At 33.0% G+C, this 25238-nt stretch overlaps 1 protein-coding gene across 4 annotated transcripts; it reads right to left on the bottom strand.

Annotated features, from left to right (window-relative positions):
- Positions 1-1651: 1651 nt before the first annotated feature.
- On the bottom strand, positions 1652-24719 carry LOC132749713 (E3 ubiquitin-protein ligase Midline-1-like). 4 transcript variants are annotated; one of them, XM_060739588.1, is made up of 10 exons: positions 24078-24719; positions 21556-21646; positions 7537-8373; positions 6938-7033; positions 5622-5852; positions 5283-5305; positions 4512-4642; positions 3807-3958; positions 3098-3308; positions 1652-2719 (listed from the first exon to the last, which is right to left on the bottom strand). In XM_060739588.1, the coding sequence occupies exons 2-10, from the start codon at positions 21640-21642 to the stop codon at positions 2424-2426; spliced, it is 2064 nt and encodes a 687-aa protein (XP_060595571.1). In that variant the 5' UTR covers positions 21643-21646; positions 24078-24719; the 3' UTR covers positions 1652-2423. The 4 variants fall into 4 exon arrangements, with proteins under 4 accessions (XP_060595571.1, XP_060595572.1, XP_060595573.1 ...); XM_060739589.1 differs by having other exon boundaries at positions 24222-24719; XM_060739590.1 differs by lacking the exons at positions 21556-21646; positions 24078-24719 and adding an exon at positions 18800-18928.
- Positions 24720-25238: the final 519 nt, after the last annotated feature.

Genomic DNA, 25238 nt, shown 5'->3' with positions numbered 1-25238 from the left:
CCTAACGCAAGATACTAGTTTTCGGTATTTATTTCCACAACTATGTCTGAATTTGTACAATCCTGCATTATTTTAACAATTCTGCATCATAGAATATATACGACGATTATAGTTTTGGTGCATATCGAATCAAAGTCAACTTCTGCATCTTTCTTTTCCAAATTATTACTTTCAGTGAGAGTATAGTTCACCTTTAGTATAAGACCGTTTTTCTCATTTTTCCCAGTTATTTTTAAATTACAATTTGGATTTTATATACCAGTATCAAGAATAAGACTTGTGCTTCCATTGTAGACCGCGTGCTTACATGCGGTCTTATAACGGATGATGCTAATTAAGAATACACGGAAAGAAAACTCTTCCAAACATGGATGAAATTCTAAGAACCTTTAAAATCAACCATCATAAAAAACAACAACAAAACCCAACTTACATAACGGTGTAACTACATGTATAACTAATATTTATTCATAGAACCCCGTCTTTTACTTTCCTTTGAAAAAATCGTATATTTTAATTATACATGTATAAGAAATAGCCTGATCATCTATTTACCATGAAATTTATTATATATAAAGATAAAGTGTTCCGTTTTTATGATTAGAAAACGTTTTTATCTTCCTCAGTATTTGTTTATATCATTAATATATTATGCATTCATATATCAAAATAATGATCTTACCTTTCCCTACTCGACAAGTTCTGTTTTCATTTTCTGTGACTCAACTGAACAAGTACATTACCTAATGAAACCCCACGAAAATCACGAGAATATTCAAATAACACCTGATTTGTGAACAAATGAATCACAAGAGCGTAGCGGATGGTATCTTTGCTTGGCTTTAGAATGCTTTCTTAAACATGATAAAGTACGTAAAGTTATATGTTTCTTGTGAGTAATATTAATAAATACTGAGCTAAAAACTGATGTATGGATAGAAAAACAAAAGAGCATGTAGGTAAGATAGTTACCGCACTAGGAATAGGTCTGTATAGTATTTACAGACCCGGTGGCCTTTTAAAAACCTCGATCGCTACGCTCTCTCGGTCTTCAAATCGCCACCCGGGTCTGTAAATACTATGCAGACCTATTCCTCGTACGGTTACTATTACTTATTGAAATTTCAGCATTATAGCTTTGACAAAAATGGCTAGATTAAATAAAGTATTTCTGTTGTCGCTACACATTAGAGCCTGAAAATTTAAAATACTAGGAAACCTTGAATAATAGTTACTGATATACCTGTGTCTTTCATTATTAAAATAAGTACATTTAAAAATATAATGAAATTCATCACCTATTTCTTGCTGATTACAAAGTGAGCATGTTTTATTTTCTCTTTCAATACCAAAATACCTATAGCGGTTAAATTTATTGGAAATACTTACTTTGCGAATTGTCGTAAAGACGTCATTCCTCCGCAGCGGTATGTGAGATCATGAAGTAAAAATCGTGACTTCGTGAAGTTAAGTCGTCGTGAATTTAGTATGTTGAAAACGTGAATTCAAGAAGTTAAAATTGTGAATTCACGACGATGAAATTGGGAATTCATGAAAATGAAATGTCCTCATCGGTGTAATACATCTGTTTTACAGCAAAAAACGAAGACATAGACCCAAATTAAGGAAACAAAATACAACAAAGAAAAACTGCAAATTCAAATACTTTTTTAATCAAACAATGGCACAATAACAAGCAGAAGCTTTCCCCTACAATTGAAATTACCATTAACACTGGCAGTGAAAAAATACCTACAGCAATACTTAAATAACAGTGCAAAGTAACAGCAATAAATAGTGTGCAAAATATTTTTTTTATAAAAATACATAGATACATTTTTGTCACGCCATGTCATTTCCGACAAAAATATGTCACGCAATGCCATTACAAATAAATAACGGTAACACATTATGTCTTTATAGCCAAATAACAGTCATATGAAAGTATCACAGATCTTTAAACATTCCCCAAAAAGTTATTTTTTAAATTAAAAATCACACACAGCATATATATCACATTTCAAATAATTCTACAGTGACTAGCAAAGTATACATGTATGTTTTGTAAAAATAAATAAATAAATAAATATCGACAAAATACTGATGCTCTATAAACTATGAGGTAAAGATTAAAAATGGTGAAATCGCAAATGATCCATTTACATATTCTTCATTTTGGTTAAATTTAGTTGTTTCAGGTCTAACTTTTAAATAATTTTTATTATAGGGATTCAGTAAAATGTTTGTCTTCGTAAAGTTTAGCAGGAGCATAGATTGCAAATGCTCCCCTTTTTAGCGTTTAATCTTAGCTGTATACATTAAACTGGAATAAAGGTTCTACATTTAGATCTATATATAGTATCGCGTTTGTACTATTTTCAATTTTGAAGCTAAATAAAGCTACTTGCTGGACTATTCCAAATCTAAAAACTTGACGATGACTCCGTTTGCAAAAGCACTTTGTTAGACAGTTGGCACTCTCCGCGTTGATTATATGCTAGGATTACAAATTCATACTCTGTGCTGGGAGCCAGTCCAAATACTCGGTGCTCCTCGCGTCCGTACATTGACACACACTTCCAAACACGATTTTGAGATGGTTGACGATATAACAGGAAGTGGGATATCTTCTGCTCCGCAGCGACATCTACCGGACTCGATGAAAATATTTGAATAGACGAAGTAAACCGTTTGCAAAGTCTCTCTGTTATAGAAGGGGCTACAAAGCAAAAGAATGAAGAATATTTACCGATTTCAGTGTAAACATTGTATGGTAAGGTACTTTATGTTGCCATTACGTCACATATATTCATTAAATATGTATTTCGTCAGCGAAGTTCTCACTTCTTTGGCTAACACCTTATTTATTTCTTACTTATCTGTAACAATAAAAAATGAAAACTCCGTACGGCAATGCTTTTGCCTAATTGTTTCATACCTTTCTTTAAATATATAGATTCTTACAGTTATTTGAATGTACTATATAGCTAATAGCTAGAGCAAATATTAAATATTAGGTAAAGACAGGAAATATAGCATCTTCAGTTCGAAAGGAATTGTCACAGAAGTTCTATAATAATTAACTTGATGTTTTTACCGGGTATAACGTTCTCTCCGTCGGCTAAAGTTGTGCATTGTACCACTTCCGAACTTCCGGACTTTCCCGCTAAGTTACTGGCGGAAAGACAGAAGTAATACGTGGCTGATCGACACAGGTTTTCTAGGAGTAGCACCAGGACACCGGAAGCGTTTGCTGAGATCTTTGTGGATGAACTATCTTCTACAGAATTCTTCACAAGAACTGTTTCCTGAAATTGGACATGCATTGATTTTTCCTCCAATGTCAAAATGCCTTAAATATATATTAAATTATCTTAATTAACTATACTGCAGTCTCCCAACTATTAGATAGCTGGCAATTAAAACATTAGGTGAATCAATAGCCATTGGGGCATTTATTTGACGCCTCCAACATAACACTAGGACAAGATATTTAGGTGTTGTTCTATTTTCTATGCATAGTTTGATAAAAAAAATGTGTGTGCCTGTTCTTAAAACATTATAGTATTTCTATAACTTAAATCATGATATATATTTTTACAACAATTGAAGGTTTTTTTTTGTTAAAGTCACTAAAATGTTTGTTCCCACAAAGCAAAATTGGATTAGGTGAGCTGGAATTTTCTGAGTATTTTAAGTAAATGTTAATACAAAACTATAATTTAATATGGCTATTTATGCTAAATCGTTCGTTTTATTTGGTTCATGTCAAGGCACATCGTCACATCACTGTCGTTAAACTTTACCTCTAATTCTACGTTCTTTTGTTCCTCGGAGCAGAAATGGACTTCATACTGGTCAACAACTTCGTGTACATTTGTTGGTGGACATAACGCTAGGACCACAGTACTCTCACTCCGTGAACACCGAGTCACGTCCACGATAGGAGTTGATGGCGCTGTAATAATTTCATACATCAAGTTTAGAGCAATTGCAATTTCACTTAATTTTGAAACAGACATCAAAAAGAGCTCAATAAAAGTTCTCTACTAAAGTAAATATGATTTTATCTGTGCTAAAATACTAATTTAAATGTGATAACAGAGTTTGTTTGTTTGTTTGTCACAGCGACGCAGTATAGGTCACATGTCGACGTTCTAGCTTTACTGGTGAAGAAATACCTCAGGTGCGTGACCTTCTGTGCATTATTGCCGACGTTCGTAAGCATGCTAGATAGATTCCACGCATGAAAGAATCAAAAGTCCCTGTCCATGATTCGAACCCACAGCGGTGAGGGGAATGTGGTTTAAAGTCAACGACCTTAACCACTCGGCCATAGATAAAACTGACCCTTTAACTGTCATTATTACAAGTTTACAATTATAACATTTAGATTGTGTTTTTACCTTTTTTATGTGTAAGGAAGCAGACAACTGCCAATCAAGTTTAAAGTTTTATTTATCTTCCCCCCCCCCCCTACACCGCCATTTAGAATAAAGATTCGAACTTACGACTGAGGTAATGAAGTTCGTTGAGTAGCACCTTTTCTCTCCTGCAGTCGACGACCTTGTAATTTAAATTATCCGTATCCAATGGCAACACGGTGCTCGCGCTCTCACAGTCACGAGTCGCTTTCTGAACGCTGTGAAAATAATAATAATAATGCACATGTATACGTATAATTTAATTGAATACATATTTTCAAGAGAAAAGAAACAATATAAATATCTTAAGCGTAAACTGTCCATGGCTTTCATGGTTTGTTTTAGCATGTGTAGCCTAATGTTTTTGTCTTCAACATTTCTCCGAACTACTTTTATAAAAAAGTACAAATTTCAAACATAACTTGCTTGTGTTGCATGCATTATTACATTGGCAGGTGTCACATAAACACTCTATTATCATAAATCAAACGTGTAAATAGCATATCTTATAACATTTGACTGATTGTTCAAAGTTTATCTGACCAGCGTCTTTCAAATAGAAATTTTGAAGACCCTGGTCTGACATGTTATTTCGTTTGAAAGCAAATGGATTTCTTTCACAAATGGACAAAGCTCGTTATTTTTACAATTGCAAAATTTTACCAAAGTTATGTCTTAAAATAATTAGAATCTCACATTTGCTAAACTGACCAAGGAATCCAAATAGTGCAACGCTTTCTAAAAATATTTTATCATTTAAACAAGGTAAAAAAGTAATTATCAACTGGAATAGGTTCCTTAATCAAATTTAAAATATTGTAGAAGAGAAATTAGCAAAGTTAAGTTGTCTGCACTTACCGTTCATTTAATGTGCTTGCAATCTGAAATGAAAAGAATCATCTGTCAATCAATCAATCAATCAACTCAATCTAATCAATCAATCAATCAATCAATCAATCCGCTCAATCAATCAGTCAATTATTAAATCCACTCAATCAATCAATCAACAAACAAACAAACCAACCAACCAACCAGTAAATCAATCAATCCAATCAATCAATCATTCTATCAATCAGATTAGATCTTTATTTCTATTACAATTTAACGTTGACATTATATTTTACATATTTGACGGTGAATTTTAGAATTATGCTATATACATGTATGATATTAATTCATGTCATTTTCAAGGCTTACCTCTAAGAATGGCGCCTTCTCCGAGGACAGAACATCTTTGACGTATCCCTGCAGACCTTGCGAAGCCCCGAGAACTTTCTCAAGTCTCTTGATACTGTCTTCGATGCTGTTTGAGTTAATTCTCTCTTCGTATTCGAGATCGGCAAGAAAATAACTTCTTTTGTTCTCAATTTCCGCGAGCAACATATCACACTGCACGTTAATCTCGTCCCTACGTCTCGATAACACGTGCTGTAATATATAACATGTGATCAATTAATTTGTCCCCGTGTTCACAAAAAAAAAGAAACAAACAAAAAACAAACAAACAAAAAAACAATAAGGAAAGTATCAAGCTCAGGATCAAAATTTTAATTTCATTTTTTTTTCTTCCTTTTTAGTCTCATAAATTTGATATTCAATTTTTGCTTAAAGATTGACTTAAAATACCATATTTGAGAAGATTTTCGGAATAGTTTTACAAGATTTGCGCGTGTAGAAGTTGACCCAAATATTTATCTTGATCCTTATTTCGATCCAGTTGTTACTGTAATTTCTATTGTTACTATTAAATTAAATCCATAAATAAGTTAATGTCTTCACAAGTCAGCAACTTTAACATTTTGTAAATATACCACATTATTATAGACCAAAATTATCAATTTTTATTTCATACAGCACCGAAAATAAAATTTGGATTATTTTATCCTGATCCTGATTTTTGTTCACAATCATGAATGGGGCCTGGCGTTAAAGGGTCTGAGGTGTTTTTGGGATAATGGGACTGGAAAGATTTTCTCCGAGATTTGTGTACCATTTTATTAAAGTCTACACCTAAATCTTGTGTGCAAATTTTCAGATCATTCCCTCTTCCTGTTTTTTTTTCACAATAATTATTTTCATTCTGCAAAATCACCTAAAACTGAATAGCGTTGAAAAAGCTTTCCACTCAAATCGGGCAATAAATTGCCCCTTGAAAAGAGCGTTATTTAACTAAATTCTGAGTATATTTCTTTATTACCCTTTCCAGGTTTTTTTCCGATTTAAAGTGTTTCACTTGATTTATGTAAGAATATCAAACTTTATGTTTTAGGCTTTTTGACCTCAGTTGTGCTCCTTTATGTCGAAGGGTCCAACTGTCAATATGCCAAAACAGGAGAGCAGAAATTCATGCCGAAATATAAGCGTGTCTGGTTTCAAACTGACAGCATATATATGCATATCCACTGACATCAGCGAATTCTTGAATTCATTAGGATTTGTTAAATAATCAACTTAAATAATTTTACATTCAGGAAAGATATTAAAAAATATGATTTAGGTTAAACTTAGCATACCTGCACATCTTTAAGGCCATCTTTTAAGTCTTTAAGACTGGTGACAACTTTGGCCTGGCTGCTGGAGAGTTTGTCTGCATTTTCCTCAATAGCATTCTGGGAAAAGAAAATGTTTTTTTTTACTTATACAAGTATGTTGCATAAATTGCACTCTTTGACTATGAGGTGAACATGAGATGAATATGAGGAGATTATGATGTGATTATGAGGTGAATAAGAAGTAAAATGATATAGGTCGTTCAGCAATCCTGATATCAGTACTTAAGGAGCATAGATGACAGGAAATTTTCTCTTTTTCAATAGCATTTCTATATATTTTAAGATGACATTAATGATCATTTTCATTTTTATGACTAATCGTTAATGCGAACGACTTAACATTCCATATATATCCAATCAGGAAGAGTAGATAAATTCTATACATGTATCTATATCGAAATGTAATAACTTGGTTTTGTATGCATGTTTGATGTTGTTGTCATTTTGCCTACATATATGATTTGTTGCTTCAAAATCAACTAGTACGTATTTTCCCTTGGTTCGTATGATTTCAAGCTTAAAGTGATATTTACCAGTAACAACAATGAAGGAATGTTTACCTTGAATTCCTTATAGGCGTTTTCGATTGGTAACACTGAATGACTATTGTGTACCAGTCTATCGTCGGAACCGGAACAAAATGGCTGAGCACATAATGTACAATAACAATCAATAATGTCTCTGTAAGTAGAACCGGGTGTTGCACTAGCGTTACTACTGGTAGATTTTGACGAAACTTTATTGGATGAATGTTCTTTTGGCTCTGTAAACTCATGATCAGTGAACGGGTCTTTGTTCGGATGGTTTTGTCGCAAACAAGTTGCACAGAAATTACTTTCACATGTCAAACAATACTTTTTCGCGCGTTTTCTTGTAGCACTTTTACAATTTTGACACTTAATTTCTGAACCAGTCTTGAAAGATTCTGTTAGGGATGATAATGTTGTTACACTACTATTTAATAAAGATAAAGATTTAGCAAGATTTTCATTAGTATCCGATTGATTTGCCTGAGGACTATTTGTCGTCTGCTTAGAGTTCGATTTTGTTGTAGACGGTTTTTCTTTTTTCTGTTCCGTTTTATACCGCTCTATGATATTTTCAAGGGCTATAACTCTTGGTAAACTTGAAATTCCTCCGCTCACATAGCAATTGTCCCTACAAACCGGACATCGTATAAAGTTGAAATCAAACAGTTGTTCTGCGCATGGCGACCGACACAGCACGTGCGAGCAAGGCAGAATTATGGGATATGTGTAAAGTTCTAGACAAATTGGACATTGAAGATCGTTGTCGACTTCAACATCCATGGTTACAGATGTGTTCAAACTTGACTTTGCCAGCTTTCTGTGTTTCTGCAAATGTCTTATATTCCCTGACGTCTGAAGTCTCGGGCCCTGAAAATAGAAGAGAACATCTTATATGAAATATGATCAGAAAACAAACATTTTCTTCGGTGAAACTTTTCACAGCTTATTTAGAATACATCCTCGATAGCCCCACAAGTACCCTCGAACAAGTAGTAGTTTTGTGGCTATAAATAGAGCTGCAAACCAATGCAGTTAGTGTTACAGTATATAAGCATCAAAGAAAAAATACTGTGCTTATATTAGGTATCTTATTTTAGGTATGTGATAGATAGAATAATATATTCACGTAGTTTCATTACTAAATTTATTGAGCTTTTTGAATGAAATATGAATATATTGCTTGCCAGAGAGTCGTAGCATAATATAATTTTATTCAACCCATTCAATAAATTCAGTACGGGACCTACACACATTCAATATCCTGTATGAAATTAACGGGTCTGTGAATACGTGTGTTTTTATATATTTTAAGTACTTATTTCATTGCAAACCTCTTTCTAAATAGCTTTAAAGTGCAAGGTATATTTTTAAAATTAAAATATTTCCCTTTTTTGTGCGATACGCCTTCAAGCATAAACATTATCAATGTGTTAAGTCCCTGTCAATGTTATTTTTACTTTCGTCAATTATTTTGCCACTTCATTAAAACGAGAGGAGAACGAAAGAAATTAAGCGTTCAATCACGGTGTTATTTCACAATACAAATATTGACACGGTAAACCATTTGATGTGTCACGCACAATCTGTTCAGTATATTCAAATAAACCATACACCGGCATGATGAAAAATAAACACAGATTATCGATAATAATTGTTTTCATAATTTGGTCAAACTTAAATAAACATGTCCCGATAATTCATTTAATATCCCATGTATTATTAAACGTCTTACTTTAACCTCGAACCTGATGGATCTGATGGATTTAATGGAACTCCACTGAGGTAGACCCTACTAAAGCCTAAAGATATAATTTTTGAATTTCTAACATAGATCGACTGGGGAACTTAAAACAGACATATATGCAAAAGATAATTAGTAAATATACTCAGTATACTTAGTAAATTGGAAATCATATTTTTGTGCTAATCTTAGCTTGATTTAAGTGGAAAGCGTTGCTATGCTTTTTAAATTTGGGTCATTTTTTTCACATTTAGAATAATTATTTTGGACATACGAAGTGAGAGAAAGATCTGAAATTTTGTACACAAGTTATTGGTCTAACCTTCATCAAATAGAACATTAATGTCCAATAATTATTTCCAGTCTCGGCATGCCAAAAAATCTCAGTGGAGTCCCTTTAAAAGAATTGAAATTGAGCAAAGTAAACAGTAGTCATAATGCGCGGACTTGCAGGATGGTCGCACTGTGCACTGGTGGTAATGGCTGCCAATATTAAATAGTTACAAAAAAGGCACACGATCATACGTTTTGAAACTAATGTTTATGATGAAAATAAAGAATAAGTAAATAATGAGATATATCAATAGTAATCATGTCATTAACAGAAACACGAATATCTTTTCAGGTACATTGCACTTAAACTGCACCTAAACTTTACATAAATTGTCCTAACCCGAGACAAAATCACGTACATGTCAGAGGTGGTATTCCAATATCGTATATCTTGTTCTTTTTCTTAATATAAAAAAAACTCACAAGAAAATCTAATATATTTATGATGAATACAAAATGAACTCTGCGACTTTGAAAACGATGCTAGTACTTAAGATGTTGTTAATACTTAAATTTTCAGCAACCCATATAAAGTACAGGTTGTGTTCGAAAGTATGCTACGTGTTTAAATCACGTTCGACAACACCAAAGAAAAATATAAAGAAGAATGCAAAAATATAGATAGAAAAAATATGTTTACGTGAACATTATTAGTAAATCAATATAACATGCATATTCAAACCTACCCTTTATTGAAAATATTTATTACATATCCTTAAACAGTGTTGATTAAAATTGCCCTGTCAAAATACTGTTTGAATAATCCAAACTGGTCTCCACGAACATGTTCATATAATTAAAGATAAAAGTGGATGGGTGGAGACGTTTATCCTAACCTTAAAACATTCAATTTAAAATATTTTATTGCTTGATAACATGCACAATTTCACATCATTTATTGTAAAATATCCCTTCTTCGAACATTAAAGTGTATCCATTTTTAATAAATGTAATTCTTATGCAAACAATATCTCATTTTGAAAGAAGCATAAATTGTGTCATATATCTTTTAGAGTGCCTTATTTGCATGATTTCCTTTCATTTTCAAATTTATTTGCACTTGCGACACTGCTGTGTCAACAGTTATATGTTTCTAATGTAATCTTAATGTCATTGTTTATCTTCTATTTAATCAAAAGTTTTAAAACGCGGATTGTGTTACAGTTATTTTTTGCATTTATATTTTATCATTTCGCTTGTTATCACTTTGATGTTATTATAGATGGAACGGTATTTTCCCCCACATGTCTTTTATCACACGTACATGGGATAAGCATGAATTAGATAATGTATGAAGTATTCCTTTAGAAACAATGCAATCATTAAAACTTACATGAGTAAAATGATATCTTATCAAATTTGCTAAGATTCAATACCTTAGTTAAGGAACGGTGTATTCAATTTCTATTTTAATTGCTGTAAATCAAGCACATCCTTATTGATTGAATTTTTCTAGTAATCGAACCAAAATGGTAATTGCATGCATTATTGATTATTGCACTTACCAACTGTTAATCGAACGAATATATTCCAATTAAAACACGGAGGATTTATCTAAAATTAAGAAATCACGTCTCGTATTGCAATATCAAGTAAATTCCGCCGTGAACGGGTTTATTTTAATTCAACATAAATCTTTAAATAAAGAAATAGAAATTACGGTCTCACACTATTTCAATGTATTTTATGGTAATCAGCCCAAGTTTATTTACTCTTGATCAAATTTTATCTTTAACTGAATGACGGGCTCCATGACTCTGTACCGTATTTATTTATTTATTCGCCGATTTATTCAAAACCCTTGAGATTAATAAAATGAACATAAATCCTTATCATGCTTATCTTCAAGTGTAAGAAAAGAGTTTTACAATCCCGGGCTTGTAAATACCTTTGCACCGGCAGCAGATTGTCGTCATGTATATAATATTATACGGGCTTGTATCTTAGTTGTAAGGGCGAAAATGCGTCCGTAAATGGGATGTACAGACGCTTGCAACTGCATTGTATGCCACGGGCTCCCGTAATAAGATAATAAAAGAAAGATATTCACATAGGTCGAGAATGTGCCTGTACATGAGATTTTTGACACTGGCAACCGCTGTTGCTGAGGCCCGTTTTATTGTTGAAAAGAAGGTAATCACTTTGCCGATTTTAAATCCGAACATTGACGGAAAATGCCAAAATTTTACAAGTGTATTCTCTTTAGGTAGAGAATGCTCTAAAGAAATCACATAGGACAAGAATCCATCCGTTCATGTGAGTAATGTACAAGTATATACTTATACCGTCAACAGCAATGTAATACTAATATAACGAATATAGTTATTTATAATATCTCGTTGACCTTGACCTTTGTGCTGGCATCATATTTAGAGTGACCTTTCTTCAAGCCGAAATGTGTACAATAAAATCAAGGCACAGACAAAGAAAAAACATATCTCTTTGCCTGAATGGTACAATTTTGACCATGACCTTCCAGCAGACGACATTAGGTTATGCTTTGCTAGCAATCTTTCTAAATAACCACCGTGCCCGCCAAAAATGACCTGGGCAGCATGGCCCACTACCAGTTCTTTTTTTAACTTTAAAACTTTTAAACTAGTTGAAACAAAATAAACAAGCAATTATCATAGTATTGCAAGCAATCCATAAGTCCCCTACCGGTAAGAGCCCAAGCAACATTCTGAAGGGCCATTGGCCATTCACTTATGTTCCTATTTTAAGAAAATTTGTTGAAAAAGTTCTTTAAAAGTGATCACGGGAAACAGTTTTTATGTACAGACAGACGGACTAGAGGACACTCTAAAGTTATTTTTTAAACATCCCTGTTATCAAAATATAACATTTTTCAAATCCTATCATGATTGAAGAAGTTGGAGTAAAAATTACCACTTTCTCAAAAAAAAAGTTCAAAAGGGGCATAATTCTGGAAATAGTCTTGCTAGAGTATTGAAAACTCACAAATGTTGAGTGATAATAAGAAACATTTATATGAAGTTTGAAGTAGATACATTCAGAAAAAGAGAATATTAAAAAAAAACAATGTTTTTTCATGAAAATTTTAAGTTCAAGGGAGGTAATTCTGATAAATTTTGTGCTAGAGTTGTAAACCTTGCCATATATGATGTGGTTGATTACAAGCAACTTATATTCAAAGTTTGAAGAAAATGCCTTAAGAAATAAAGAACTTATAGTGAAAAAACTTAAAAACTAGAATCAGAAATCTTGAAATTCAGTCTATTTGTTGCCATAGCAACCAGAATTTTCAACATAGGAAGATAAGAAAAGGATGTGCATAATTTCCATACTGCCATATACCCATATGTCAAGTTTCATAAACATATTTTCAGTACTTTTTGTGTTATCACTGGATCCAGGTTATGTGTAAAATTTGCCATATTTTCAGTCTATTTCTTGACATAGCAACCAGAATTTTCAACATAGGAAGAAAAGAAAAAGACGTGCATAATCTCCATACTGCCATCTATCCATATATCAAGTTCCATAAAAATATTTTCAGTACTTTTTGCATTATTGCGGGATCCAGGTTATGAGTAAAATTTGCCATATTTTCAGTCTATTTGTTGCCATAGCAACCAGAATTTTCAACATAGGAAGAAAAGAAAAAGACGTGCATAATCTCCATACTGCCATCTATCCATATATCAAGTTTCATTAAAATATTTTCAGTACTTTTTGTGTTATCGCGGGATCCAGTTTTGTGGACGGACGGACTGACGGACGGACAGACTGACGGACGGACAGACGGACGGAGGGTAAACCTAAAGTCCCTTCCGGTAAACCGGTAGGGGACTAATTATGTTTGGGCTTTTTAATGTCATTTATGCAAAATAAAATAAAATAATAATTTAAAAATTAAAGTAACAACATATTACTGAATGTAAGATTTTGCTATATTTTACTATACGAACTATATGTATATACATGTACCTTTTTCTACAAAAATTATTGCAGAACGTCAATTGAAAATAAAAGATTGATTTATATATTCAAACTGAGAGAACGTACCGTTAAACTTTTAAAGTGGACATTAGCGTAGGGCTATAAAATTTAATTTATACGTACATTTAATTTGTAGTTAAATTTTCTGTGATTTGTTAAGTGTCATTTTATATTTGGATCGATTAAAGTACTAGAGATTTGTTTGTATGTCCCCCTGTGTCTACAGGATTGAGTGTCCACTTAAATGACAAATAGGTTTTGCATGTACTTGATCTCTCTTTGGTTCCAGTGATTGGTTAAACAATACGACCGCCTGGGTTAATGTCTATTGTCGATTTAATTCTTAAACCTGCTATATTTTATGTAATTTAATGGATTCAACCTGCTTTGACTTTGGAACAGTCCAATCGAAAATGTTAGGGATTTCATTATGAAAGTACAAACTTTGAGATAGAAACAGTATAGAGCTTGGTCAGACTGCACGGATGTGGAGACTAGCCTGGCTCTATATACTGGTGGCAAGCGTATCAGTGCGAATGTCGCCCGAAATATATACATATATTTAATGCCATATCTTTTCCCAAAAATGTATCTCGGTTTTAAACTCGTGCCTGTGCACTTCTGAATTAGCATGCATCATTCGAGGACTGTTGAAGTAGATTGTTTCAAATAGAAATACCCTGGAGGAACAGGACATTATTACGAATCCTATCAGAGATATCATCCCTGAGTTACATCACTAAGAATATGATTTTAGTGATTCAACATTTAAGCTGCATGCCTCCAAATAAGCCAAAATATTACAAGAAAATCAAATCTGAGAAAAATGTACTAAGATTTTAAGAAAAGTAAAAAGATTAAAGTAATAATGTACATGTCATGTGGATTAATGATTGTTTAATTTGTTTAGCAATATTTTCACCATATTTTCACCATATTTAACTGCGTTACTAACGCAGTAAGGGCTATTTTTGCATACTTTGATCTACTTTTTGGTAAACGTGGACTTTAGCGCCGTTTGACATATGTAAATTACTGTCCTCGTTCACTTCACAATACCTTATTTTAAAATACATTTTCGAAAATTTCATAAGATAAGCATCAATCTGGAAGCATGCTGCTTTGAATACAACCTCTATAAATTCATCATCATGATGGCAACTCCACGTCGGATCTAACCTTGTTATTTGACATTATATCAATTGGTGTAAACAGATGTTCAAATAAGTCTTGAGAAAAAATAAACGGCGGGAGACATGCTTGAACGCAAACTATGGAACGCCCTTTCAGTCAAACATAACAATTATCGAAACTTCTGTAAGTTATGTGTAATAGTCTAGAATTGAATACATTAACTATGGCTTATAAATTGGATCTTAAATGTGCATACATTAATCTCCGAGATAATCCGAGTAATCTCTTAAGTGGCTAATTGTAACGACACTAATTTTACATATAAATGCGCTATAACTGAGATGAAACTATTTTTTCCTGTTTTAAGAAAAATATGTTACTACTATGTCCTCACTAATGATTCTAATTTGAACAAAAATTCATTTTACATTGCAAAATTGCAGCCACCGTTTTTTCCCAGTGTGATTGTAAGGTGGTTCGAAAATGGGTTCGCCGAAGTTTTAGCATTTGATGTTGTCTAACTAGCTTGTAACACCGTGTTTTGTCAAAATCATCTTTCCTGTTTTCGGCGCCATATAACCTAAATTGTGTTGGTGCGCCGTAAAAGAAAACAAAACAAACAAAAGCAATGCAAAATTCATTTAAGATAAGTTTATCAGTTTACTTATTTAGTGTTGCATAATTCTTCCTTTTAATTTCGTGAGAAGAAAAAGAAAATTCTAGTTAGTTTAATAATTCTTCATTTCGACCAACAACAAAGATATTAAAATACAAGAATATAATAATTCTAACCTTTTTTTCTATTCCAACGAAAGAAATGTTTTAACCAAATTATATTAACAATGCGCAGTAAGACATTTCATTTCACACAATGGTTTGTACAAATGACGTTCCCTCCCGTCTCTTCGATTCAAAAATGCACAATGTACTTTGACATCGGTTTCAAAAACAACTTTCATTAAGGCTCATTTTATATGTATATGTAAATTTCACTTTCATTGCCCGATAATCCGTATTTCTAAAAACGTTTTCTTCAATCTTTGACAAGATCTTAAAGTTATCTGTATAGACGACTGAAGAATCGACAATAATTTGCTTTCTGTCAAACATAAAGACATTTTAATGTAAAGGAAATCGTTCATATTTGAACAGTTCTGATTAATTGAAGATTAATTATGCGGAAATAAATGGAAGAGAAGAGGCCACCTCTTCAAATAAGACCCGGGCTAATGACACTCAATTCTTAATGTTCAAACTAAAGATTTTTATTCGAAATAAATGGAAACACCTTCTAAAGATGGGTTTAAGCAACTTTCAATGCATAACATTAACAGAAATAATTTGGTTAAAGGTAATCGATAATCGACGAGTTGAATAAACGATGAAACATATGTAGATGTAAATGATGATAATGAAGATGTCAAATATGATGATGATGACGATTATGTTGACAACGGTACTGCTGTTGTTGTTGCTGCTGCTGATGATGTTGTTGATGATGATGTTGTTGTTGATGATGACGATAACAATGACGATGCTGATGATAATGATGACGATGATGATGATGATGGTGATAATTACAAAGACAACAATGAGAATAACCTAATAGTGATGATCATGATAATGACGTTGATGACGAAGACAACAAAGATATTCCCGTGATGGTGATGATGATAATAAACCAGGGTGATAATAGAGACGATGTTGATGACTGTGCTGATTACGATAAGGATGATGCTCAATGATAATGATAATGATGATTACGATGTCGAAGACAACGCTAATAATAACATTGATGGTGATGATCCATGATGATGATAAAGACGATGACGACGAATTTGATGAAAATGAATATGGTGGTGGTAGTGATGATGATGATGATACAAACGACGAAAATAAAGATAAAAGTGATGATGTGATAATTTTGGGTGGTGGTGGTGATAATAATGATGATGATGATGATGCTGATGATGATGAAGATGACGACGACAACGACGATGATGATAATGATGATGACGACGACGACGATGATGATAATAATAATAATAATGATGATGATGATGATGATGATGATGATGATGAATATATTGATCAACCTGATACTATAGTAAAACAAACACCAGTATAAAATGAACATTAAATCACCAACAAAAGATAAACAATTACAAATTTTCTATTTTTCTGTTTTTCATTTCCTGTCACTCTTGGTTAGATCGATAAACAATCATAAATAGATTACAAAACGTCTCTATTATATCTCTCCACTCAACTTCATTATAAAATATCTCCCTATATTTTACATGCTAATAATGTTTGAGCGACGAGAAAATGACAAGATTAGATTACAGATCGTTAGATAACTTGATACCTGGGATATTAATTATTTCTATTTATTTATCTTTTTTAAATCTGACTTAATCAAAATGATATCGATTTGATCGATACGAGAGGTATTACAGTTTTAAAAGATATAATTACGGCAGTTGTATAATGCAGTATGAATAATAAATCATGGTTTGTATGAATTTGATTGTTTAACAAAATATTCTATAACGATGATTTACGTTCGTAGAAGCTTTTTGATTGAAAATTATTGCTGAATCAGTGAATAAACGGGAGTAAAAAAAATGAAGTGAAAAGCGGTATTTAGTGGTTATTTATAAAACAGAATTTACTGAAAAGAGCTTGAATGATTAAAATATTTCTCAATGTGTATACATTTGTATTTACAATACGAACTGATCTTCAGTCATGTATACATCAGTCAATTGTAACATTTTACAGTCAAATCTGTGTATAAAGGCCATGCAAAGGAGAAACAATTCATGGTCTTTGCAGTCAAGTGGTCTTTATTCGGAGTTTACTGTTGTGTTTTTTATCACTGAAGATTTGTCTAAAAATTATCTTTATCTATAGGATGGTCTTTATTCGAAGGTGGTTTCTATGACAGGTTTGCCTGTATTTCCCGTCACTCCCCACCAACACAATTTTAATTGTTGTTGATGATGTTTACTTTTGAATACTCTTGGTAAAGAATACACACCGCAGCCTCAGAGGCAAATGAGCTCGGGATTACATGTATCCACTCTATTCTGTCGCCAAAGAAAACCCACCTCTTTAACCCTGCGTTGTGGATACAGACGGTCAAAAAACTTAACTAATTTTCTTCCCAGATTTCCAGCACTGTGTAAGGTTTGAGTACCGCAGGGGTAACATATGACTACCGGTATTGCATTACTTATTTATACACATGTACATTGTTATAGGTATTGCATAATATATTAAGCATACGCAACGTGCGATATTATCTCTTGTGTATGATTAAATCCTCTAGAAAAATAGATGATGTGTTCAAGCCGTACGCAAGGATAATAACAGTGGGTGATCTAGACAGACCTACCGTTTTGTATATGAAATATTAATTGTGATAAATAGAAAAACACAATAGAAAGAGACTGTCAAAAAGCACAATGTCTAAATAATAATAAGAAATAAAACCGAATAAGATTTTGTTTGGTAAAACGAATTTAGATTCATTACGTGCCTTTGGAAAAAGTAGAATATTGAAATATGAGTAAATTATATTTTAATTATTTCACAAAGAAATTTCATGTAGCCGAAATAAATGACATACATGTACGATGTACTAGTATATGAATGCAGAGGATAGCATATTATTATGCAATGCATTCGACCCATTTCTTAAATGTACACGAAACTTGCAAGCGCGTGAGTAGATGCGCCAACTATCAAAAAACACCAAAAAATGTCGATTTACATCGCTGTTCTTTTTTACTCCCGATCGTATTAAAAAAAGCATGATCGATCAAAAAGTTGCCAAAGGCTCGCGTCATAATATTTTTTGGATTTTTTTTAAGTTAATGTGGAATTACAATTCACAAGAGACTTCAATGGATTAAGAAGCCAGGATGGTTATATTGAAATTGCGCATGACGTTGACGTAACATTCAACGTTTCAGACCGCTAAAATCTAACTTTCATTTTACACTCAAATGATTCGGCTAATTGTGTGTAAAGAAGACCGAAATGATAAAAAAAAAGTTATACAGTTGTACGTAATTATACACATGTACATGTTCTTAAAGAAATATAGATGTTTACCTTTTCAGTATTCTCTGTTTTCATATAATATACAAGCGCCCTCCATGAAGTGAACGGCTTATCAGGCAGTCGTGCCATAACGTCAACCTCAATTTTCTTAAAATACTATCCTTTATTATCACTTTATCCAATTATAAAAACACATGAACACGTTTTTGTTTTTTGCTTTTTATCCACATGCAAATTCAAAACTGTTGTAAAATACTAATATATCCAACAATGTTTTGGTATCTAATAAACCATATATGTCTATGAAATAATACAGAAGTTTCCTAATTAAGCGATCAAAGAATAATCAGTGTTCTTTTTTTTATTGCTCATCGTCAGCAGGAAGCGATGTGTCTTCTAATCAATGACGTCAAAAGTCGCACTGGCTCGCGTGCTGACTTTAAGATGCTTAGCTCGTTCAATTAGGCAGTTAACATCCACACGAGATTGTATTCTTACATTGATACTGCACGTGAAATATTAATTAACAGAACAATGATTTTAGCGTGTTGGTGAGAACAGATGGCCAGATCTTGATGGAAAATATAAGCAAAAATCTATATTCTTAAACCATAAGTTACGGACAGTCTTTCTTTATGTAATATTCATGGATATAAGATGGAAACAGGTTTCGACACCTATACTTAATTATACGTTTGATAATTCGTATAAGTTTTTTTACTCTCTTATTGATTTTGGTTTTAAATAACTAAATATCAATTAACATGTACATTTTGTTTTAGATCTAGTTTTTACAAAAGCTTTCTTTCGTGCCATGTTACTGTTTCCAAAAAAGTAATTTGTTCATTGGTTTAGCCATCATTTGCTTCGTTCGTGTTTTTTTCGTGTTTTGGCAATTAGTACATACATACATACATACAGACATACAGACATATATACATTAATTGTTATAAATGATCTTGTATGGAAGTCAAAATAACATTTGTTAAAATTTTACTCCATTATCACAAATTATTCCTAAATTAGCGATTTTTTGTTTAAGTGATAAACATCTTAAATGTTTTAAATACATAATTACAACATTTTAACACATACATGTATGTTTGCCTTTTGGACTAATTGATTTACAGTCCAACGATTGCGAAGCGTTCCGAATGGCTGAAAGCTTCACAGGCGTTTTCCACGACCGGAAATACGAAATAGAGACATCCTTTGCAGTCTGACCTCAATTACAAATGCCTTCTATTCCCAATCGGAACATCTCTTATCCGAAGTTGAACGGAAAGGGCCGATAAGATTCGAATGGAACTTGTTAAAGTTCAGCAGGGTGGCGGTAAAACATTTAAAAACATTTAAACTAATTGGTATCAATGATCAATGGTATTTAAGATCTCAATCTTTAGATAAAAGATAATGGAAGATAGCTATTGTAAATAGACACTGACATAGTTGCTTAATTGACCTATTAATAAATATTAAGGAAGGAATTAAAGCATGCTAAGTGGCTTATGGGTGCTTAGACAACTGTGTTAGATATTAAGTAAGTCAACCTAGACTTCAAATAAGTTTGAAATGTTTCACCATGTCGTTTAAAGGCCCGCCATAAATGCCCTAGAAATGCTTTTAATTTTTGTTTCTCAAAAGCTTTTTATTTTCTTAGTGCCCTGATGTAGTTTCCAAAAAGTTACTCGATGCCCACTATCCCGGACCATCTTTAGTTTCTGTTATTTTTCTGGCAAATTAGTGCAGTTATAGTCATTAAGTATTTTGTGTGGAAGTCACTATACTACTTTGTTTACAAGCATTTTGCTACTGTCTTGTATGACTAAAAATCACATTCAGCTCTACTTTCTTCGGGTAAGAAACATTTAACATGCTCTAAAAACCATTGTTTCAATGTTATTTATCTCATGATTACCTTTTGTGAAAAAGGACAAAATTAGTCATGTGCCTTTAAAGTTAGTTTCCATATTTTTTTCCCATCAATAAAAACCATATATACATAGAAATATTATATTTCTTTCTGAATTACTATGTATTGTTATTTCATTGTTGCCATTGTTAATGACTTTCAAAATGATAGTTTGTATACAAGAATGGACCTTTCAAGCACAAGTTTTCCCACAGCTATGGATAAATTAACATTAGATATGAAAATCAATGTCAAAATTGAATACATCTATAAAAGCAGCCTTCGATTGACACAGCATTCAATCTTACTGATCAAATATTAATTTTGTATATAGGAATTCAAAATGTGGACACGTATATATTGAAATGTTTGAAAGGTAATGTTCATGAATGAATATCATGAAAAGAAATATTAACAATTTTATTTCAATAGGTGACCTGTGACCCTTCTGTAGAGATGAAAACGTTCGTGGGCAGGGAGTTAAGGAAAGTTTTTTTTTGTATAAATGTAAAATATAATGAATAAATGTTACCTTAAGCGTTGTAAATGATCACATGTTTTACTTTTTATTATTTTACGTATAGTTCGAGTTTGCAATGTTTCAGGCACACAAAAGTGGTCTGAACTTTTCGGTGTGTATTTCTGTTCTTCCTGAGAAACTAAACTGAGTCTCTGAAATTCCCAAACCCCATATATAAACATGAATTTTATTGTTTGTTCAGATGGTCATGATTTAATTTGTAAAAAACACTCATTTGCAATGAGAAGTTATATTAATCGTTTGATACATGTATATTACAGACAACGCGACATCTATAAAGTTTGGAATATCTTAATACACATAAAATGAAAAGTTTTGAAAACCTATAATTTAACAACTCGCACGTGCATTTACCTGGGTATCCATAGACCCGTGCATTCTGTCACCGGAAAGCCTCATATCTGGAAGGTCATTCTTGCTCCAAAAGGCCAGATGACTCATCTTTCTGTAAGAAAGAAACAAACCCGAGTTTTAAGACCACCTCTGAATAGAGATTACCTTATTGACCTTATAAATAAAGGTCACTTTTTATAACAAATATAATGGGTTTGCGACCAGCATGGGTTTGCGACCAGCATGGATCCAGACCAGCCTGCGCATCCGCGCAATCTGATCAGGATCCATGCTGTTCGCTATCAGTTTCTCTACTTGTAATATGGTTTGTAAGCGAACAGCATGGATCCTGATCAGATTGCGCGGATGCGCAGGCTGGTCTGGATCCATGCTGGTCGCAAACCCATTATGTTGGTTTTATCATGACGGGCTATATTGTTCGAAATGTCTTTACATGACATTTAGGAGAATTTTTAACACATTTTATTCTTACCTTTCACTTTCGAATTCCACCCGTTTATCTCTGTATGCCTACATATAAATAACATTTAAAGTCCCATATTAAAATTGAGTTACATGCATATGTATATTCATTTCATTCTGTCCAAATTCACTCCGTCTATATATAAGGAAATGTCACACACAGTTTTGATTAAAAACCGAGTTACATGTACATATATTCATGTATATAATAGTGGAGAACATTGTTTAATTAATACTTGTCCGGATCAATAATGTGTCTGTACATCAGATTAACTATCCCAGAATGCCATGTTCGATCACATTTATGAATGGTTTAATCCGCTTATTTTCACCAAATTAAACAAATGATAAAAACATATATACGGTAAAACCCGCATGATCACGGATTATAGTTACTCTTAATCCTCAATGTCAAACATCAAAGTAATTCTGTTCTAGCTGACACCACAAATGCAACAGCAATCGAACTTTCTTATATTGGACTCTGGACAGTCAGTTTTATATTGGACACTGGACAGTCAGTCTTATATTGGACACTGAACAGTCAGCCTTATATTGGACAGACAGCCTTGTATTGGACACTGGGCAGTCAGTCTTATATTGGACACTGGGCAGTCAGTCTTATATTGGACACTGGACAGTCAGTCTTATATTGGACACTGGACAGTCAGTCTTATATTGGACACTGGGCAGTCAGTCTTATATTGGACACTGGACAGTCAGTCTTATATTGGACACTGGGCAGTCAGTCTTATATTGGACACTGGACAGTCAGTCCTATATTGGACACTGGACAGTCAGTCCTATATTGGACACTGGGCAGTCAGTCTTATATTGGACACTGGGCAGTCAGTCTTATATTGGACACTGGACAGTCAGTCCTATATTGGACACTGGACAGTCAGTCCTATATTGGACACTGGGCAGTCAGTCTTATAATGGACACTGGGCAGTCAGTCTTATATTGGACACTGGACAGTCAGTTTTTATATTGGACCCTGGACAGTCAGTCTTATATTGGACACTGGACAGTCAGTCTTATATTGGACACTGGACAGTCAGTCTTATATTGGACACTGGGCAGTCAGTATTATATTGGACACTGGACAGTCAGTCTTATATTGGACACTGGACAGTCAGTCTTATATTGGACACTGGGCAGTCAGTCTTATATTTGACACTAGACGGTCAGTCTTATATTGGACACTGGACAGTCAGTCTTATATTGGACACTGGACAGTCTGTTAAACAATCACCGTGGTATACATGTATATATACTCTCCTACTTTATTGGAAGACATACTTGAATGTTGTATAAAGAATAAACTGATTTTTAACACGAAAATTCAACCTAACGATAACAATTGGGACAAGTTGCTAATTTATATTTAAACAGACATTACAGTGAATATTTGGTTTATCGTGAATGTTTTAAGTCGTTCATTCGAGGTTTCTCTTTGGCTTGTTCAGTTTTCATTTTCCATGATGCCAAATGCCTTTCTGGGGGCCTAGATATAGCACTTTTCGTTGCTTTCAAGGTGTCATATTCATTAATTGCGCCAGTGTGGACAGTGGAAGAGTCCGATGCGCCACTACCATACTCTTCCATCACACCCCGTTTACAATTTTGAGATGTTTATGAAATACTGTTCATAAAGACATACGGTGGTTCGAATTATTTGATTGAAACAATATCCAGTATAATATTATATTCTAAGCTTTAAAAAGATTAGTCGAAACTCAGAAAAAGACCCCGCTTCAGATGTGGAGGAATAGATGTAATGTCTTGATGTAGTTTATTATGGAACATTGGGTTCAAACATTAGCATTACGTAGTCAACTACCATTAGCCGCAGACCCGGCCGGTGGATCTGTTGGTTAACACAACAACAACAACAACAACAACAACATCATCATCAACAACAACAACAACAACATTAACAAGAACTTAGTCATCTGAACAGAAATACAGTTCAAGTGCTAAAAGACATAGGGGGATTCAAGCACAAGAAATAAATCATAATCCAAACAAATTATTATTAATTTTAATTATCGCTTACCTTGCTTTGTTGACTTTTCTTAATTATTTTCCATTAACTCCTTCTAACTATTTTATTATAAATAAACTGACCACAGTATAACCTGACGTATTTATACATATTTCCATTTTCAGACATGTAACAATAAACTGTTAAAATTGTTACCTTTCTTTAACAGTGAAGCGAAACAAGAAATGCAGTCAAACATTCCAGTGCCTTAGAACCAATCCACGATCAATTTCACTTTTTTTTTAAACTTCAAAGGTGTTTAAACTCGACATTCAAGCCTATTCAACCAGTGTATCCAATCGCATTGTATATGTATAGTATAGCATATAGATTTTGTTTAGAAGTCAAGCAAATTCCAATCTTTAAACGCTGCCTAAAACAAACGTTCAAATGTCAGATAATTCGAACGCTTAGGCCCCGAGATTATAGATTATTAATACACAATTGACGTTGACAATGCCCTGCGAGATTGATTACCACGATTAATCGAGTGAAAATAAAAAAGAAATAAATAAGCCTTTTCTTAAATATTGATTTAAATGAACACTAATTCCTTAAACGTCAAAAGAGAATTTATTAATAAATGATATGGTGCCTTTATATTGTAATCAAATAAATATAGTTCTGAATTGAAATGCTGCGTATAAAAATATTTATTGATGACAAATTTAATATTCTATTGTAAACATATTGTTATAATAAAACTATAAATAAGAAGTCCGCGGTGTTATGTAAAGGAACATGACAAACGCGCTTGTGTTTTGATAAAGTAAGTCCCAGAACATGTCAATAAATCATTCAAATAAATATTAAAACTACCTGAGCATAATGCAAACAAAATTCAAGTGAAAATACAATACAGAGATAATGAGGGTTCCATTTAAATATATATTTGACACTGACGGCAGAAAAAAGGCGATTTGTATTTTGTAAATTTGCATGTATGCATGGCAAAAATTGCCTTAGTTATGTACTTGCACCTTTTGCAGCACAAGTGATGTGGAAGCCGAATTTCATTTAGCAAACCAAAGGTATTTAAAGAGTCTCAGCTTTTCCAAATTTTTCTCTAGGCGTGCTCGTCGCGAAAGCTCGCGGCAGATTATCGTTAGTACCAGGGATGACTGATTGACCTGCCGTGTCTAACTCGGGAGGACGTGGTCTTACAGAGGGTCG

Source organism: Ruditapes philippinarum, unplaced genomic scaffold (assembly GCF_026571515.1).
Source record: "Ruditapes philippinarum isolate M1 unplaced genomic scaffold, ASM2657151v2 ctg73_1_1_1_1, whole genome shotgun sequence".
NCBI classification, from domain to species: domain Eukaryota; kingdom Metazoa; phylum Mollusca; class Bivalvia; order Venerida; family Veneridae; genus Ruditapes; species Ruditapes philippinarum.
Note: the sequence above shows the minus strand (reverse complement) of the source record. Positions and strands in the feature narration are given on the sequence as shown.